Source organism: Cupressus sempervirens, chromosome 11 (assembly GCF_028749045.1).
Source record: "Cupressus sempervirens isolate cs-2001-9-10 chromosome 11, ASM2874904v1, whole genome shotgun sequence".
Classification (NCBI taxonomy): domain Eukaryota; kingdom Viridiplantae; phylum Streptophyta; class Pinopsida; order Cupressales; family Cupressaceae; genus Cupressus; species Cupressus sempervirens.
The window spans coordinates 408,868,861-408,889,564 of NC_143128.1; the positions used below are offsets into that span (position 1 = coordinate 408,868,861).

The 20,704-nt window shown below is 38.3% G+C and overlaps 1 protein-coding gene and 1 long non-coding RNA gene across 3 annotated transcripts in view; both read left to right on the forward strand.

Moving 5' to 3' along the window:
- PAA1 (P-type ATP-ase 1) overlaps positions 1 to 20,704 on the forward strand; it is a 271,870-nt gene that overhangs the window by 104,648 nt on the left and 146,518 nt on the right. For both annotated transcript variants that reach the window (XR_016358675.1, XM_089809766.1), the window contains exon 9: positions 13,934 to 14,083. Coding sequence is in view for 1 of the 2 variants with exons in the window: in XM_089809766.1 (XP_089665892.1) it covers positions 13,934 to 14,083 (150 nt within the window). In the remaining variant the exon portion in view is untranslated. The remainder of the gene's footprint in view (positions 1 to 13,933; positions 14,084 to 20,704) is intronic.
- On the forward strand, positions 19,158 to 20,125 carry LOC149530196 (uncharacterized). Its single transcript, XR_016358677.1, has 2 exons — positions 19,158 to 19,321; positions 19,558 to 20,125. It is a non-coding gene; the product is annotated as an uncharacterized LOC149530196 (long non-coding RNA).

A 20,704-nucleotide genomic window follows, 5' to 3' on the forward strand; every position in this document is an offset into this window, starting at 1 on the left:
CATATCCAAGTATACATCCATCACATAAGTACAAATGCAAATTTTAGTGGAAGGAAATTACACATTTTGATATTTAAAATTTGTCATAAGTATACAAAACACATTGATTATGAAATCCATACAAAAGCTAGAAGTCTATGCTCAAAGGAGCTTGCATCAAATAGCTCTCTTGCATAGACATACAAGACAGGCCCTTGCTAATTTTGACCTCAAAATGGTGATTGGAGGCTCAGGGGATATCGTGAAACACTTTGCATACAACCTCTTTACTTGCTGTTTCAATGTTGCTGTTTGATAATGATTGCTTGAAATGAAGTCAGCTATGATTTAAATGCTTTCAAATGTAATGTCCCCTCTTTAGTTCGACATGGCATTGATCATGGATTTGCCTATTCCAGACTCTCGTAGGCAAATGGTGTGGAAAGAGAGTCAATTCTGCGGATCAGATAGTCATATCTTGCTCTTGAAGAAGTGTTAAGAGGTTATATTTTATCATTATGTGATATTGGGGCCCACATGTTATAATTTTAATTTGAGTTGCACTTTTTATTTTTATAAAATTACTTTATTATAAAAAGTGCATTATAATGAGAATTTATAAAGGATGTTTCTAGAAGTTCTAGCAACTTCTTAGAAAAGTGAATAAATAGAGGGCTGGGCCTCTCATTTGGACATGCTTGGATTGGAGAACTCTTCTACTTCTTCATTGTGAAGACATTTGTGGACTTTGGATCTGCAAATTATTCGATCTTTGGGAACGAATCACTCCCTTGGATTGGCGACTTTGAGGGTGTGAAATATCACCTGAATTGTTGCATAATTGGAGTTGGTATTCAGCCATCTCATTGGAGCTTATTGAGAATTCGTTGTTAGGGTTTGTCCGTGGTTGGAATAAGGGCTCGAATTCATCATAGCATTGGTGGATCATTTTGGCAAGGGTTTGGAATCAAATATTTGCTCATATCTCCTCAACCTATTGGGGAACTACTCTATGCTTTTGGGAGGGCACAATATGACCCTAGGCGATCCCAATTAGGGCATTTTCGTCAGCAGTAAAGAAAACAAAAAAATCAGAAATTAAATCGCAGTCTCCCAGCTACCTGGTACGGCCAAACAGGGTTGCAGATTTGTCATAGTTGGAGGGCGGTTTGGGAAGATTTGGGGTGTCGGCTTCATCAGCCGTCATCAGCAAATTAAGGCAGCGATCCAGGTTCTTTTACATTGCAATTGAGTTGATAGTTGATGGCAAAAAAATGTAAAAGTTGCATTGTATTCACTGCTGAAACAGTCATATATATTCCAATCTGAACAGTGATATCATAGCATTGTATTGTCTTGTCAAGGATTTGGTAGATTACAATCAAAACTGCATAGTTAGACAGTTCATTAATATCTGCTATTTAATTCAGTCAATTTGTGTGTTCAAATCACCCCTTTGTTGTAATCAGATTAGGACTGCATTTATAAGGGTTACATATGGTCTTCCATCTATAATCATATGCATTTGCACCACATTCCATAAATGTCGGTAATAGCAAGCTGAAATTTGCCATAATCTGAATATTGTTGGTACTGTTATTATTCATTGGCATTGTACTTTGTGGTTTCGTTACACAACAATTAGCCTTATTCGCAGCTCTATTCAGTTACATGCCAAGTTTTTGACAAAATTCCTTAGTTCAATTTGAGGGTTTCAGTGGCCCTTATAGAGAGGGTCATTACATCAAATGCTTACTAAGATGTCAAGGCAAAGAGCCATAATGCAAAAGCAATTCTTTTTTGTCTTTTGAATGCATATAGATGACCCACACAATGTAAACATGCACCTACAACAGCTAGACATTAATTCAAACAGTTGGCATGCAATTTAAATATGTGAGAGACAGCTCATGATAATCAAACTTGTTGGAATTTTAATGAATTGATGATGAATATGCACCTATATCACCATTGACATTTTAACAAACACCTAGCATGCAAACTAGAAATTATATGTTAGCAGCATAATGAAGTATTTTATTGATAATTCTCACACCGAGTACTTACAAAGATATAACATGTGATTCCCAGAACTTATGACGGCAAAATTAGAGAACCTAGTATGTAAATGCCTGCTGCAAATGATGGTCTCCACTCTACAATGTATATAATCTGCCAATTTAACACATCCCTGCCATACCTCTATATAATCTGCCATCTATATGCTTGATTTCACAATGCATAACAGCAGACAATATGGATCTCCAGGTCATTTGTATATATAGCTTCCATCCTTCAAACTCTAGATGAAATTTTCCACCTGTTAACACAAATTGCACACTTGGATGAAGCCCAGAAACTCAACAATCAATCAGTTGATCTCTACAACCTCAAAATTAGAAACTATTGAAGAGTTTCCATTCTGCAATGAGGATAATGGCTGAAACCTGCAACTTGAGCTCCAAATCGCAATATTCACCATAAAAAAAGTCAATTTCATCCAAGCATAAGAGGTTCGATGCTTCTGTTGGCCTTTTATATATTTTTGCATGAAATTCAAACCTTGCAAGGTTTTACTCTCAAGCCACATTAAAAACACATAATAAATGCTTTTATTATAAGTTAACCATATGGAATTAAATTTATTTTTCCTTGTATGCACTTTATAATCGTTGTATGTACCTTTTATAATAAAGTCAAATAAAGTCATTAGATGCTCTCACTTTATAATTTAACTTCATGATGTTAAATCCCCTCAATTTGAAAGTCAATATAATATTTCCTTAAAATAATTAGTTTTTGATTTAAAAACAGGTTTTGAAGGTACCTCGAAATCCTGTACAGAAGTCAAAAGGTTCCACTAAATAGCATTACATGTCAAGCAGCCCAAAGTAGATCAGTCAAAGAAAGCTGAGGATAGCTCTATCCAAGACCATCATTACAAAGACGGTTAAAAAAAGAAAACCATTAAGTCCAAACTGTTCGAGAGGGATAAGCAAATCCCACAACCAATTAAAGCATAGATAGAGAATAAATAATCATTAAGCCTGAGCTGTCTAGGAGGGTTTTGCTAAAAGGAAGGGATAAGCAAATCCCACAACCAACTAAAACATAGATAGAGAATAAGTAATCATTAAGCCCGAACTGTGCAAGAGGGTTTTGCTAAAAGGCACCCACAACCTATGAAACAAAAGGAGAAACTAGTTTTTTCCTTTACCTCCGTTCTTGTGGGAGCGAAGAGTCATATCAAAGTGAGGATGGGACTTCTTAGAATGCTTTCCCATAACAGGGATCTACCCCTCAACCATTCCCGCTTTATTCTGCCAAGAATGCGAGTCTCGAGATGAAACACTAGAACACAACGGAGAACCAGAACAAGGCTTAGAAGCCATGACTAGATCAATGCCAGAAGTCTTCCCCAAAGAAGCCTCATAATTTTATTGCTGGACACTTCCAACGGCAGCAGCCTCAACAACATCATTCTGGACTAAGCAAACAATATCAGCATTTCTTTGATCAGCTACAACAAACCTAGACTTAACCACCAACACTTCCCTTAAGTGCCTGACAAGCAGTACCCTCAGAACACACAGCCAGCAATTCCAAATCAGTAGCAGCCTCCACCTTTTCCAAGATAGACTCAGTAGAAATTAATCTGTCCCCATTCCGGGCATCCATTGCCTGAGCAACACTAGCTGAATCTATATACCATTTGTGATATTGACTTCCTTGTGAGAGGATATTTTAGTAATCGTATAGCACTGTGACAAAGCTCCCTTCCACCATGAAGAGGGCCTCTTATATTTGACTCTGGCTGAGTCACATTTAGCTGCCACATGACCTGTTTTGAAGCATTTTCTACATCTATAAGGAATTCCTTCATAATCTAAAGTCTGAATCCATGATCCCTTTGGAACAAAGTTTAATCTTTGCTGATAATCCTTTGGAAGCATCAATGTCTACAAGAATCCGAGCATAGGTGGAATGAAACATATCAGAAGATGTAAAATCTACAATAATTATTTTTCCTAATGCTTCACCCACTTCCTCAAGAACAAAATCCAACCAAAGATGTAGGGGAAGGTTTTTAAAGATGAACCTATACAGGCATCTTAGAAAAAGATTCAAAAGTTTGATAAAAATCCTGATGCCAATGTTTAATCATCAACAGAAAATGGTTTACCCAAGTATAAAAGTGGTCACAAAGAATGGCCCTCTTGTCCTTAGGGTTATCAAATCTAGCAATAAAGAAGCCATTAGCCATAGGTAAGATCTGCAGTAACTTAGAAATATTTGGTTCCCAGTGCTTTCAAATCCAAGCATGGAGCTCCAGGAGAGTGGGCCAAAAACCCTTAAACCTGTAGATAACATCTCCCATAAGAGCCTCTATCTTTTGCTTTATATTTGAAATAGTATCCTCATCAAGGTCCATCATAATAGGACAAACAAGAAATGGTTTAGAACCATCCTTGCAACCAACAACCATCAAACCACCACCGCGATTTGGGCATAAAATGAAACAGAGTAGCCAAGACCCATCTCCAGCACGACTCGTAGGGGCTCCCAAGGCCACCACCAGAGCCTTAAGGATGGAACCACCCTAAGAAAAACTCCTTAGTCAAACTGTTCTTAGCCTCTCTAAGCACAGATCCTAATCTAACAGCCAAGCCATGCCCCGATCCACCCACATTGGCAAGAGAAACCCCTACAACTGCTGATGAGGGAAACGAAGCAGGCTCCGAACCAACAAAAACCTTGCCAAAACTACCGGATGAAGCAAGAACTGAAGTCAAAATTCCTTTCAGAAGTGCCAGCGACAAAGTCTCTTTGGCATGAACCGTAACACTTATGGTGCGTGCGACATGCCCAAGAAGTCACAATAGGATGAAGTTGAGATATTAAAATTAAAGTAACAATTTATTAATAATTAAATGTCATGACTCCATTAATAACCATTGTTGAATGATTTTGACTTCATCACTGGTTAACCCATTGCTCCCATTGTCAATCTAGATGCCTTATTAAAAATAGTTAGGGTCTCTCTCTAATATCCATTGACTTACTATAAATAGTAAGTTCCTCAAAACAGAATCAAAAACCTCTGAATATCAACATGCCTTAGAACAAATAAAAGATTTGGTGAGATAAACACTTTTAATTACCCCCTGAAGCGCTTGAAAACTCGCAAACTGGACCCCCTAATCTACCATTCTAGCTAATGAGAGTTAAAAAAAATAGGCTATCTCTTGAATACTGATGCTAACGAAAATGGCGACATTACAATAGTGCTCTATCTTCCTCTGTCATGGATATTGTTTCTTCCTCTTTATCCTCCAAGTCGACTAATTAAAGCCCTCATCAGTAAAGATATGATCCTCAGTCTTAGTGAGGCAACCTAATTGTGATCAACTCCCTAGTGTGATGGGTGATAAGTCACTATAATATCTGCATGTGTTGATGGAAAAGTTATATATATTATATAGATATATAGATCTAGAAATGGGCCTAAGAATGGTTATAAGTATGCAATAATCTATGCAACACATGATTTGATAGAGACATCTTATACAATGATTTGATGATGAATACAATATAATGAAGTTATCTTATATATTATGTGTACAATTAAGTATGGAATATAATAGTGATACCGACTTTATTATTTGGTATATGATTGCCTAGAATATATATCTAGTCATACTTTCTGTTGTCTGTTTGAAGAATTTTAAAACCCTAACACTTAACAAAACATTGGTCAATCGCAAGACCTGATCCTAATTTCAACAACATACACAGGCATGTGCACACACTAACAAACAACATACACACAAGCATGTGTGCAAACTAGCAAACTTGTGAAGAATGTATACACACTAGCTCTATAAATTATTATGAGCTGCATGTGTAGTAGGAGAGCCATTTATGCACAACAGTGATCATAATTGACCATCAATGAATTTCAATTATATCTCTTGAATATTTTGATATCTCTATTAGACAATGCCATTTTGCATAAATTGCGATTGATTCTTGTGTGTCATGAAAAAGATATTCTACATCAATCCCTAAGATCAAATCATCATATTTCATTGAGTTAACATTTGGATAGGGAATTGATGTAGAGCTCTCCCTTAAACAACAAAATTGATGTGTTGTAGCCTTAGGATACTTCCAAGTGCTCCAAAATAGAGTCAAGAGAGGGCTCTACACCTTTGAAACAACTTTACTCCAAAACATAGCCTAGGCACCAATATTGTACTACTAGACTTCAAAGCACAAAATCTACACAAACTAGGTTTTTGCTTGGATATGGAACCTATGAGTTTAGGGGGGAAGTGGAAAGGTTCCTTAGTGATTAGCAATCTCAAATTGTTGAGTTTGATCAGCCCATTTTGTTCCCAAAGGTCTCAAATAGCCATATTGCCTATTAGGCCAAGGAGCCCCTTTTTAGGCCTTTCAACAAGGTAATTAGGACTTGGTTGGAAATTCCTCCAAAGGACCTGGAAAACAAATTGCATATATGGATACCTTTTTGGAAGGAGTATAGGATTCCAAACTTGCATATTCTAGACTGGTCAGATGATGCCCTAATTAAAAATTCAGCAAATTTCTTGTTTAAGCCTACTTACTAGGGTTTGTGAAGGAAATGCTAATTAGATGTTTGACCAGGCAAAACTACCAATTAGGAAACATGTAAGGAACTATTAGGCTTCAATATCCACCATTAGGTTGACTTCATCCATCCCCCAAGTGCCTGCAACACTCTAATACCTGCTGTCCTACACCAAACACACAGAGATGTTTGGCCTAGGGCTTGATAGAAAAAGCAGTATCCTTGATTTCCATCTCCCATCCTTTAGGTATGTTATAATTGTTTACCGTACTAGATAAAGAAATCAACACATACAGATAATAGATAAGAACAACAGAACTCTTTGTGTTATTCGCATATGCCAAAGACGTTACATCCAGATGATTAGATGATTTACAATGACCCAAAAGGGTGTATAAATACTTTCCAAAGAACCTTTCCAAAGGGGTCCATCGGCTACATGACAATTATTGAAGGGCTCGTTGGCTACATAACAAGAACCTTCCAAAAGGGATCCGTTGGCTACATAACAAGAACCTTCCCGAAGGGACCCATCGGCTACACAATATCTACTGACAACATACATTCTGTCGGCTACACAATATTTACCTACGACATCATCCCCCCCAAAAGAAAAAGTCGTCTCTGGACGACAATTACAAAATATCCGAGACAATTAACAAACAAAATTCATTAATTGACTAAGTACAACAAGATAAATCTGCTTTTGTCACATCACTTTCACATTTGTCTCGTGCCTGCACCAAACTGGTCTCCAAACCACATTGCATCTGTAGCCTCTGCTAACACAATACTGTCTCCTTAGCTGACCTTGATAGCCACCCGTGCCACTTTCTCTGCTTCCAACTCCTGGGTACCCTGAGCCAAGTGTCACTACACTGCCTCCAACTAGATGATCAGCTCCTCCCGAGCTCTCTATGCATCCACCAAAACAGTCTCATGTCCAACACCTACTCCAAGTGCCTCTAGGACACATACATTCCATGCTCGTATTAGCTCTAGGTCTCATCAACTGGTCACACTTCCCACAATTGATAGCCGGAACGACTGGGGGTCTAGGGGGCATCACCCCCAGCGGGGTCTAGGGGCAGCGCCCTGGGCGAGCTCCTTGTCGTGATATAGGGCGGGGTCGAGGGGCAATAGCCAAGACCAAATTAGCACTCCGAAACCCACACAAAATTGCATGGAATACACTATTTCTGTCATTTTCTTCTGATTCCACTCTTTTTGGCAACTGCTTCTGTCTACCCTTCCCTTTGGCATCATGCGTTACTCATTCCAAACTGTTACAAGCTGTCATTGTTTTTTTTTTTTAAAATTTGTTAAGAAAACTTCCTGTGTTTGCCCCCTTGGAGATAAATTGTGATGCCGTACTATGCTGATGTGTAATTTTCCTTCAATAAATATCCGTACGGATGCATTCACAGGGACCATACGATGGTGAGTTTAATATTTTAAACCCTTATGAAAGCTTTCACCAGTTTGAAAATGCCGTACGCTAGCCAGCAAAACACAAAGGACCCTTGTTCTAAAATTTGTACACTAAGCCAAATCTGGACGTCAAGCTATATAGCAACCTCCAACTTCATATAGTATTCGTACGTCAGCAATGAACAATTGCAAGACCTCTCAAATGCCGTATGGTGTGAAACAAAGACTCTCCAAATCCGTACGCTACGAAACAAAAGGCTATTCAAATCCATATGGTGCAAAAGGGCAGCAAATTATTTTCATGAAATCCATACGGTGTCTCTTCCAATTTTAAAATACGTACGCCAATCTCTTGAAATCCATACACCCATTATAGAAGTAAAAAACCTGTACAACAATCTCCAGAAATCCGTACGCCAAATATAGAGGAAAACCCCATACGGAAATCTCCAAAAACCCGTATGCCAAATATAGAGGAAAAACCCGTACAACAATCTATGCTAATTTATGGAGAATCCATATGCCAGTTTGGGGAGTACATACACCAAGTTGGTATTTGATCTGCTCTCCAAAATCTGTACGCCGTATGATAAATAGACTTTATAAAAACCCGTATGGTGTGTGTGACTTTAGAAAGCCGTATGGTGGAGGTTGTTGTGAAAATCCATATGATGACTAAATCAATAAAATTTCCTAGCCGTACACCATTCTTAGGGAAAAGAATCTGTACATCAAGCTAAATCAAACCTTCATTATCCTTACCTTAATTCCACTATACAGTGTCCTTCAGGAGGCCACAAGTTGTTGTACAGTGCCAGGCAGAAGATGCATCCTCCAATTAACTAGAAAATCCGTATAGCAAGGACATCGAACTAGTGAATCCATACATCAACTTAATCTACAAAATTTTAAATCAAAAGGCAATTGCATCTGTACGTTGCATCCTTGCCCACAAGTTTCACAATCCGCCATGTACTTGGAAAGCTGTATGATGGATGCTCTTAAAAATGCCGTACGGTGAAGGAGCTTAAAAGCCCTACGGTGACTTTTCACTTACTTTTTTTTTTTTTTTGAATAACCCTATCCTTACTTATCTTACATATGTACAATATTTACATATATACAGTACTTACAGTTGTTCTTTTCTCAGTTGTTCGTCCATGGAGGTGTGTTATTTCTTTTATGGTAGACATTCAACTTCAACCTATGCACTGTGTCGGCCACTTCCTTTCTGTCTAGTGTCCATAGTTTTATTGGTCCATTATCACCCACTTCCCGAATCTGGTACGGCCCAATCCACTTAACCTTGAACTTGCCTGGCTTGATCTCATTCCGGCCATCATACTTCAACAACCACTGACCGGGTTGAAACCTGTTCAGTTTCATGTGCTTATCGTGCCATGCCTTATGCCTGTTTTGTGTTATCTCTGTGGCCCCTTGTGCCTGCAATCATCACTCATCAAGTTTATTTAAGGTACACGATCTCTCCATCCGATTTTCCATATCGCCTAGTTTGTTCCCGAAGCTTGGTACCATGGACTCCATCAGCTGCCCCTTCTTGCCATCAATAACACCTCCACTCCGTATTGCTGCAACTTTTATTAAACCCTTCCTCTCTGTTTCTTGTGCAGACCGTATGATGTGTCTTCCGTGCTGCCAGCACCTTTCTGTTATATCCGTGGTTTGATGTAACATTTTCTTTCTGCGTAGTCGTATGGTGGGATCTTTCCTTTTTTGTTCGTACTGTATATTCTTCCACTCAGCTTTAGCCGTAACTGCCTTTCCTTCTTCCGCTTCTCTGTATTCCTTTAGGGCCCGTTTGTTTGCTGGAATTAACCTGGAATAAAGAAACGGGAATAGGAAAATTGGAATAAATCTATTCCAATTTTGGTCCAATGCAAGAATAAATCTAATTCCTAAAAAAACTTGGAATTTGATTTATTCTCATTTTGGGCCAAAATTGGAATAGATTTATTCGAATTTTCCTATTCCCGTTTCCTTATTCCAGGTTAATTCTAGCAAACAAACGGGCCCTTAGACATTCATTTTCCTCTTCTTTCTCACCTTCGTCCACCCTTAACATATTACAGCTTGGAAAGAGTTTGTAGTCCTCTATCTGCCAGTAGTAAAGACCATTGACAGAATCCAAATCGTTGTCTCCTTCCAACTGCAGGACTCCCTCCTTATCTGGTTCCATACGCTGCCTCCCTTCATCCTCTCCTTTGGAATCTGATGACAGAGCTTCTTCCCTGGCCATTTGCGTGTGTAGATCAATAATGAATTTCCTCCCTTTGCTTTCTAGTGATAATGTATTTTTCTTCCAGTCATGCTTGGCTTTTGCTTGCACGAGCCATCCACAGCCCAGAATAGTGTCGTATTCTCTCCTCTTCAGCGGGATGACGACGAAGTCGAGCAGGAATGACTGTGTTCCAATTGTCACTAGTTGTGCTGTGAGGACTCCCAATGGTTTGATCCTGTGCTGGTCTGCCATTAATAATTGGAACGTAGGTGGCGACAACATTGGCTGTCCCAACCTTTTCCAGGTGTCTTTTGGTAACACATTGACATCGAACCCTCCGTCCACAATCGTGTCTATCAACACAGTCCCGAGAATTCCCATTTCAACAACTGTAGGATAGCGTCCGGATGAGAGGGCTAACAGCATTGGATCTTTTGCACTCGCGCCACCTTCTTTCTCCCTTCCTTGCTCTGCTGGTAGCTTAATAGTTGGAGCTATATTTGTGAGTGCCGTACGGAGTTGAGGCATAGCGAGAAAAAAATCATTTATCCTGACGGTTACCTTGGTTTGTAATATTTGCCGTACGATGTTTTGTTTTGTGTAGTTCCGTGCGGAGGTACCAGTCCTGTCCTTCAAGTGTGCCTTCTTTGCCTGCGTTGCTTTCTAGATCTCTACCCGTGCTTCCTCCAGTCTCTTCTTTTCCTCCGTTGGATCGGGGTATACTTTCGCTTGCTTTCGAGTGATGGCCGGAACCTCTTCTTCGTCCGTCCCGACGGTGATCAAGTTTACTCCCGACTTCGGGCACTTGGCATCTTCGTGATCGTCAGGTCCGCACCATCTGCATAATAATTTTGGTCCACTTGCCGTTGTATAGTCTCGGGCAAAGTGGCCCCACAAATTGCATGCATGGCATTGAACGATCGGCCATCCGTTTGCATTGTATTGAATTCGACTGCTCCCGCCATTATTGTTGTTGCCGCTGTTGTTATTTTGTCCTCGCCGATTGTTTCTGTACCCTCCCGACCTGGCACCTTCCGTACTGGTGTTCCCGTTCCCTCCTGACGTGGAAGCCTCCTGTGTCAGAAACACTTGCTGAGGTCCTTTTGTTTTTAGATTGAAAGGGCATTCCTTTATCGAATGTCCCATGATCTGGCAAATCTCGCGAAATTGATCTTTCGGATAGAATCCCTTCGAATGGCCTTCTTTCTTGCACTTGATGCACCATAACTCGTTTCCTTTGGTCTCCTTCTGCATGTTCTTGAACTCTTTCATCATCCGAATCATGTCCTTTTGAAGGGCACGAACCTTCTTGCTACTTTTTTTGTCAACGCTGCTCTCCTATTCTGAAGATGTGTCATCATCTAAATCAGATGAGCTACTTTTCTTCTTTTTCATCTTGTGTTCACTTTCCAGGTACATTGCTTGATTGTACGCTTCAGTGTATGACGATGGTGGCACGATCTTCATCTTCTTTCGCAACTTTGGGTGAAGGCCTTCAATGAACCATCTTTTCTGTAGCCCATCAGCCGGCTTATTCTCCATTATTGATCAAGTCCTTCAACTTCTTGTCGAAGACTCGAACTGTTTCATTCTTCCCCTACTTAGTATTGAATATCTCGGCTACAATTTCATTGTCATCTTGCAAGAGTTGAAATTCTGTGATAAACTCCTTTTAATGTCATCCCAACTGTTTAACTTTTGTGGATCGGCATTAGTAAACCAATCAATTGCCACACCCTGTAGGGTTGCCAGAAATTGCCTCATCCATTCATTTGTATCCGTTATGCCATTGACCCTCCAAATTGTTTCACAAGTTTTACAATGTCGGATGGGGTCAGTTGCTCCATCACCATCAAATTTAGGCAACTTCTCCTTTGGTCCCGCCATCCCGACACCGACGCTGACGCTTGGTATCCCGACACTGATGCTTGGTATCCCGACATTGACGTTTGGTATCTCGGCTGCTGTGCTGTTTGGTGAAGAAAGGTCTCCATTAAGCGAATTTGTCCCTTCTGGAAGTGTATCGCAGATGAAGAGTTCACTCCACGCTCTTGCTCCTTTGGCACTCCGAGCCGTGCGAGTTGATTCTCTTTCGTCTGGATTCTCTTCCCTTGGCGAATACAAATTCAAAAACTTGTCCCTGGCTTCGTCCACCAACTCCACCCACTGTCAAGTCTCTTCCAACAAGTCCTCCGCACTTCTGTGTCCGTTGGCAATCTTCTGAAACCTCTGTCTGCGTTCAGCTTGCTGTGCCAAAATTAAATTTTCTTTCGTAGCACGTATTGCATCTTTTCCCTTTACCTTATTTCAATCTTTGTTAAGCTGATTTGGCATTAATCTTCATTCCTCCCTCCCTCTAGGTTCATAGGGCAACGACGCCAAATGTTTTCCGTACTGGGTAAAGAAATCAACGCATATAGATAATAGATAAGAACAGAAGAACTCCTTGTATTATTTGCAGATGCCAAAGACGTTACATCTAGATGATTAGATGATTTACAATGACCCAAAAGGGTGTATAAATACTTTCTGAAGAACCTTCCCGAAGGGGTTTGTCGGCTACATGACAATTATCAAAGGGCTCGTCCGCTACATACAAGAACCTTCCCGAAGGGACCCATCGGCTACACAATATCTACCGACGGCATACATCCTGTCGACTACACAATATTTACCTACGACAATAATACAACTTCTTAACTTGCATTTTACCAAGTGGTTTGGAAATCCCATGGTGGGAATGCAAGTTAGGGCTTCATTATTGAAACTGGCCACCAAAAGGAGGGTTTTGGTGCACTCGAGAAGAAACTTGAAATAACTTGAGTTGTAGAGCACTTCAAACCCTCAAATCAATTGCATTGATCAACTATGATATCCAGGATTCTAGAACAATGGTTTATTCACATGTGCCAATTTGTACTTGTTTGTATACTAAAAAATTGCGGTGTTTTACAAGGAAAAATGGGATCTTTATTTGATTTGAAAGGCAAAATTACATTTTGAGACTTCCACCTGCCTGAAAGGGCTATTTGAAGTCCTTCCCCAACCATCCCAACCGATATTCAAAGGTTGTGACGGTTGGGGGATGTTTTAACAAAAGTTGTGAAGCAACTTTTAGTTGCTTTTTTGCTACTTTCATAAATTGCACAATCTGATCCTTCTAGTTCTTTTGCCTTGTGCCCTAGGGGCGTAGAATATGTTTAGAAACCTAAAGACACTCCTATCCTATGCTAGGTCTAAGAAATGCCTCTTGACCATAGTCAAAACCCATGGTTTATAAAGTACCAAATGGGGACTAGATCTTACACTTAGGCTCAAATTATTGAATAACTATGACTACCTTATTACAAATGTTTCTTAGGCTTAAATGCCTTTGAGTAGAACTCATGAAGAGTTAATAGATGCCATGGTGAATGGAGGGTTAGGTGCTCCTGCACTAGGAATGCTGGGCAATTTTTTATTTTGGAGGGACAGAGGAAAAGCCAATATGAGTTGGTGGGACAATTCAAATATGGGTACTTATTTTTTTAGATAAATTAGCACTCCAATTTATTCACATGTGGTTAAATGTCCCCAGCTAAATAAGTCACTGGAGATTCTTGTTAGATGGAATAAAGTTTTATCTGTATTTTGGCTTTAATTACCAATGTTGAACTGTTCTTGCTTGCCAGGTTGCAGGTAGCTTCAGTTATGGTGTGATGGCCCTCTCAGCAGCTACATTTGCATTTTGGAGTGTATTTGGTACAAAACTTTTTCCATCTGTTGTACCACCACATGGAAGTGCAGTTCTATTGGCATTACAGTTATCATGCAATGTTCTGGTGAGTTATTAATTCCACTCATTTCTATGATTATTTTTTCTAATTATCATTATTCATGGCTACATGTTTTGCTCATTTATGTACCTTACCTTTGTAATTCTGTTTTGCATGTTGTCTTATTTCAATTAGGAAAGATAATCATGATGAGAAACAACAGCTCAAAATTAAGAAATTCAATAATTTTATGGTGGTTAGATACTGCAATGCTAATAAGCCATAATAAAAGTTTGCTTAAACATACCTGGTGAATGACTGATAAACCGGATAGTAGCATAGTTTTAAATTGTTAGTCATTGGCAGTGAATGCTAATAATATTGACAATGACAATTTGAATAGTGGTAACACAATGAAGAAATCATGGGAGGGTGATGTATAGAACACTCAAAATGGGGAGAAAGACATAATTGTATGTGATTGAATACATGAAAAATAGCCAAAACATAGAAGATATATTGCTTGCTGATATTAAATAATTGTTAAATTATTGTATCTCAATTGTCCCATCTCGCAGTTCTTCAGGTGGCCCCCAATCTTAACAGTTCATAGGTCCACTTTTGTATGCTACCAAAAAGCATGAATGATCTTGAACACTTCAGAAAAGAAGTCACTGTTTGAAAGGGTAGCCCACAAAGATTGATCTGCTTCCTTATTGGAAACTTCAGTTAATGTTATTCTGAACACACTTAGATTTGAAAAAACTCAATGATCTACTCTCTCTCAGTCCTCTCCAAAGTCGAACCATTGACTTTTGGCTTCCAAAGTACACCCACATGACATGAAGGACATAAATATACAATTAATTAACACTTATGTGGGCTGTAAATTGATTCACATATCTATAACTGATGTCATGGTCACTACAAGGAAAATTTCTTTGCCATGTATAATATCCCCATTGAATGCTAATCTGATTTCCTCTCACCCTGTTCGAGGATTTTGCCAAACAGTTTGCCTCCATGTGTTTCTTGAATGACTTTGGTTTACAAAGTTCACATTCAGATTTATGAAATGGACCCTTGGTTAAGAGCAGTTACAGAATTTATAATAGGAACTGATGATTATAAATTTATCTTTAACTTTAAGATTCTTCAACAGAACTAATGCAGGTAGAAAAGATGCAAAACAGGTTTCAGAATTCTGATATTTACCATAGTTGGAAAACTCGGACTTGCTTCAGACTCAACAGCTGAAAAAATTGGACTTGGACAGGACTCGGGAAAAGAAAAAAATCATAGTTTTACAAAAAACAAAAAGAAATTAATGCATTTAGAGAGCATAAGATCCATAATTGAAACATTACACACATCATATGATCTCCAAAAATTGAATATTTGAAGTTTCATCATTGATACTCATAGTTTCAAAACCTTAGACTATATAACAGCAGTATCAGTTTATAGATGTTAACAAAATTATATAAAATTGTATGTCCAAAAGTGAAGCAGCAAACTAAAGATTACATCTTCTTGCTTTTTCCTCCTGTTATAACTCAAATTTTCAGGCTTTGACAATAAGAAATAAAAAATAACAGACCTTTGTTTGGGCAATAACAAATAACAAATGAGAAGAAAAATGAAGATAACCTTAAAGCTGACTAGGCCTTTTCAATCTGCAGCGAGAGTCCATCTGCAGGATTCGGGAGAGTGCTGAGAAAAAACTTGAGAGTCCAAGTTGAGGACTCGCCTAGAGCCGGCTTGCAAGCTTGTTCAGTCTTTACTATTTAGCATTTAGCGTAATAGTAAAGGCTATGTTTTCTGTGCATATCCTTTAACCTTCCAGATCTCCATAACCCTATTGAAGCAGGCAAAGATTATTGTGTCTCCATGAATGATTGGGGAACCTAAAGAAGTATTTTTCTTCGTTAAGGAAATGATTGTCTGCTTTGACCAATGAATGAAGTTGGAGGCGCTATACAAATATTTATCCACAACAACTTTGACAAATAGGCTTCTCGGGACTTGGTGAGATTTGTGGCATTAATAAACACCTCCCTTATAAGGTCAGCCAAAGTCTTAAATAGGAATTGATCTTTCTGAAATATTCTCCAGGGTCTACTTTCAAATATTATTCAACAGAATCAGAACCCATGAACCATCAAATATATTATGTATGCTTTCCCCAACATGGAAGCAATCACTACTTCATAGTTACCATATAGATGTTGATCGCACAACATATGAAGCTGGGATATTCACATCACCCAATATATGATAATAAACTTTCTAAAAACCCTTGCTAACATTAAAGTTCCTGTTGATGTGAGTTTTCTTCCAATACAACATGCAGAATCAAATACTTGATGTCTCAAGGAGAAACAACAAACGCTCAATCCTCTCTTGATATAAAGTTGTCTCTCATGCTAAGCTTGCAAAGTAAGATTATTAAATGACTTCAAGGTTCCTTAATTGTGGACTTCACTCAGTTTGATGATGTTATATGCTGGTAATCACAAAGTGACTTACACTACTTATTCAAGAGTTATCAACTCTTGCACTTCTAAAGATTTAGCTTCACAATTTGCAATGAAAATATAGGTTCTGATTTTTTGCTTCAACTCCAAATTAATTTTACTGCTACTTTTACCTCTAACTAGGAATGAAAGGAATCATGGATGACTTGGACTCTACTAGGTGTAATTTGACCAGCTGCTTCACCTACTTAGTGCAAGTTTCTAAGGAACATTCGAATGGTTTCCAAATAATTATCTCTGCTCCAATCCCATCAAATTGATGCAAATTAAAGATTCAACATCAATTGAAATTAAGTGCATTCAACCATCTACTTACCACACAAGGCACCCTTACCATCAGCAAGAGGTTCTTGGCCCAAATTTGTTCAATTCAAACAAGCAAACGTCTGCAACAACTTCCGTTCAACTAAACTAATTCAACATGAAAATAAATCTTCTCCAAGTGAAAGATTGAGGAAACCATGCAGCACTCCAAAGCAATAACAAGTAATTCACCATGAAGAACCAACAATGAACTATCCCTTACAAATGAGAATCTCATTTCTTAAGTTCATCCCTTAAAAATGTGAAGGTTTTGGCCTTTTATAGTAGTTCCATGACAACAAAGGGCCAAGATCAATTCAAGACCAAGGGCCAAGATTTCTTCCCACAAACCCTAATTAGGGTTTCCAAATTTACAACCAATTATATGAAGGTACCAATTCATGGGCCAATAAGAAAATTACAATGATTTTCCTTACCCATGGGAAAATAGGACACTTGGCATGTTGTGACTAACTGTGATTGAAACTGAAATTTTCTAATTGGAGGAGGCAAACAATTGCCACGTCATCATCCTTATCCTGTGTTTGGAGTCTTGGCCTGTAGAAGGTGTTTGTTAAAATTGCAAAAGTATCTCACAATGTTTGAGATTTCTCTATTCTTTGAAATTTCCCCATGGAATTGACTTTAATCACTTGCGCCCTCGTGAACTGTGAACTTGATCTTTCTTGATTCTCCCTGAATATGTCCTCATGTAGTAGGATCTTGTGTGCTTTCATGAATTTTATCTTGATTTCAATCAAACTTTGTGGGTTGATAGCTTGAACACGAATCTATCCTTTTCACTTGGCATCCTCGAGCTTGAGTAATCTTCTTGTAGCATCTACTTGAAGTTTTGAAGCCTGATCATCACCTTTCCCTCTAGCTTCTCCTTCTTGAATTCACCTTGCAAAACATAGGAGAAAAGCATAAAGTTGGTATAGAAAACTCTAAAAATAAAACCACATCAATAATAAACAAAATTCATTGCACTTAGCATTAGAATCATGGTTACGGAGAGACGCGTCTCCCCTCTAAAAGACATGTCTCAGAGATAGAGATGCGTCTCAAAGTCTTTTCGCATCTCCGAAGACCTCAAAAGAGGTTGGAGACTTCATGACGAAGTCTCTTAAAGTCTCCCAGTCTCCTAATCCAAAAAATGAAGTCTCCCCGAAGTATCTTGATAAAAAATAAATGTAAAATATAATATTAAATTATTTATGTATTTTAGCCCCCATTATAATGTTTTTAATGCAAAAATTAAGACCTATGACAGTTTAAATGAATTTTTGGAGAGCAAGATAGCTGAAGACCTTGAGATGAATGATCACAACCTTGTAGAGTAGATGATAGTACCATTAACATACTAGTACTAAATAGATTCTTGTTTTTGTTTATTGTACTAAGTTTGTTCATTTTTGTTTGCATATCGGCAATTTAGCATCAAACTATACTTTTTTGAATTTAAAATTTGAATTTGTAATGATAATCTCAGCGATTATCAATCTGATATGAGGATAATCATATGCAATATTCGGAAAACAAGTATGACTATGAGATACAGTAATGTGATTATGTGAGTTTTGAAATGTTTGACTTTATTTTAATGTGACATTACTATTATTATTTACTTTACTTTTTTAGTTTTATAGTGTTAGTATTTAGTATTTAGTTTTAGACTCTTTAAACTATTAAAAAAAATATTGCCTTCTCCGAGTACCCTCGTCTCCTATTTTTGAAAAATTGGCGTACTGGTACTAGTTTCAGTATTGGAGACCTCCAAGTCTCCCTGTCTCTTGACCTTGGTTAAAATTCATTTCTCTCTCACAACTCTCCAAATATTGTCCCCATTTTGGCGAACTCGTGTAGGTAATTGAGTTAGTTCATCGCAGTGACACTCGTGCGCTGACAGTGTGATTTTAGGGTCTCAGTGGTGGATTCACTATTTTTAGTAAGTCCAAATTGGGAAGTTGCCATATTTGGCAATGCAGATGGTGGCATTGGCAGTTGGTCATCGCATGTGATGGATGAAGCTATTTATTGCACGGGTTCATATTTATTAATTAATTACTAAGTTTACATTATAATTAGGCAGTTTATTATATTTAAATGTTTTAAAATGATATTGTGTTGATGAAGCTTCTTAAGTGGAGTTATGTTTCAGAAACTTGTGCCATTTGGAGATTATAAATATGAGCCCATTTGACGAGAAAAGCATCTGATTATCCGATTGTCTATTTGCCTTTGTTCTCTTGGTGAAAGTTTGTGAGTTTTCTGATTTTTCTATTCCCTGCTAAGGTAAGGGTTTGAAGTGGAGAAGTCTGAATTGGTGTTTCCTCTCTGTACCAACTGTGGCTGAGAATCAATTATCTATTGGTGAATCCGGAAGTATCTCATGCCGTGATCCCTGTGGCTGAGAGGGCAAATTGATGCTGGAGAGAGTGGTCTTTCATAATTCTGATTACTGGTAATTCCTACTTCTGATTATTGGCAAATTGTATGTTTGGTTTAGAAATTCACAGCACCGTGGTTAGAAACAGCCTGCTTACATTGGGTTTTTGAGGAGTCCCTTATCATTGATTTGCCTCTTATCATTTAGCTTAAAGAATATCAATTTGGCATGGGTTTCTATTTGCTGTAAGTGATCCTTTATGCCTGTGAATTGAATGCTTAAGCTGTTGTACTTCTGGGCAATTATTATAGGATATCGAGCTGCATATGGTAAAGATTGTGAATCAGAAATTTGGTGTCAATTCCTCCTGCTTATGAGTGTGGAGAATTCACTGTGATCTGGGCATCTATTAACCTGGTATTGGGACAACGTTGCTCCTGGTATAGGTGTCAGTCATTTGGCCGCATGGATTGACTGTTCTGGGCAGCATTCATAACTGAAATGGCATTGTCATAAGGAGTGCGATCTGCTCCTAAAGTTACCTTCCTCATTGGCATTTGATTTCGGCATATTGAATGCCTTTACTGGCTCCCAATCATTACTATATTTACAGCACAGAACTTTCCTCTTGGGCTGCGAATTGGTTCTTGGGAGGAGACTGGGAAGAAGTGACAAAGTCAGGTTCTTATTACTTCATGTTCTGATATTTGTAAATTCCAGTTGCATCAGCTAAATAGTGTATGAAAGTAAATTCTCAAATAAGGGCGTACTGCTGCAATTTGGACAGAATTGAGGTCAGCTGGTCATTGGGAGAAATATACACGGTTCTTGTAATTCCTTTGCAGTTTTCTGATTTAATAAAGTTAAATCTTTTTATTACATTGAGAATAGTTTGAATTTCAGAATTGATTGTGTCCATTTCAGAATTCCAAACTGACAATGTAATGCAAATTTGGTATATCCGTAATGGCTTAAGTGAATAAAATTAATCATTAGTTCCCAATTGCTAGACCTATTTGAAATTGTTTAATTAGTTGTGAGCAGACCATTTGCATATTAAAGTATTGTATTAGAAATTCCGAGTGAACCATACATTCTGCAGTACGATCTGAATTGGTTTCATTACACTCCAATCTGCCCATATAATCTGTCTTCAATTTACATGAGTGAAATAAAGGCTAAAGGGAAAGGGGGGAATTCCAAGTTGGGAGGATTAATGTGGTGGAAATCCTAAACTTTCCACCAACTTCACTTGGCGCTTCATTTCTTTCCATCCTTGGGCTGCGAAAATAATTCATGGCGGGCAGCTTTGGTGATTATAGAGGATTAGAGTTGGCTGGTAGAAATCCTTAGCGTTAAGGATTTTCTCTAGATATGGTGTAGCCTTCCTTTGTCTTAAAACCCTCCAAACTTCATCATTGTCACTCAATTTCATTCTAACTCAACATCCTCTACCTC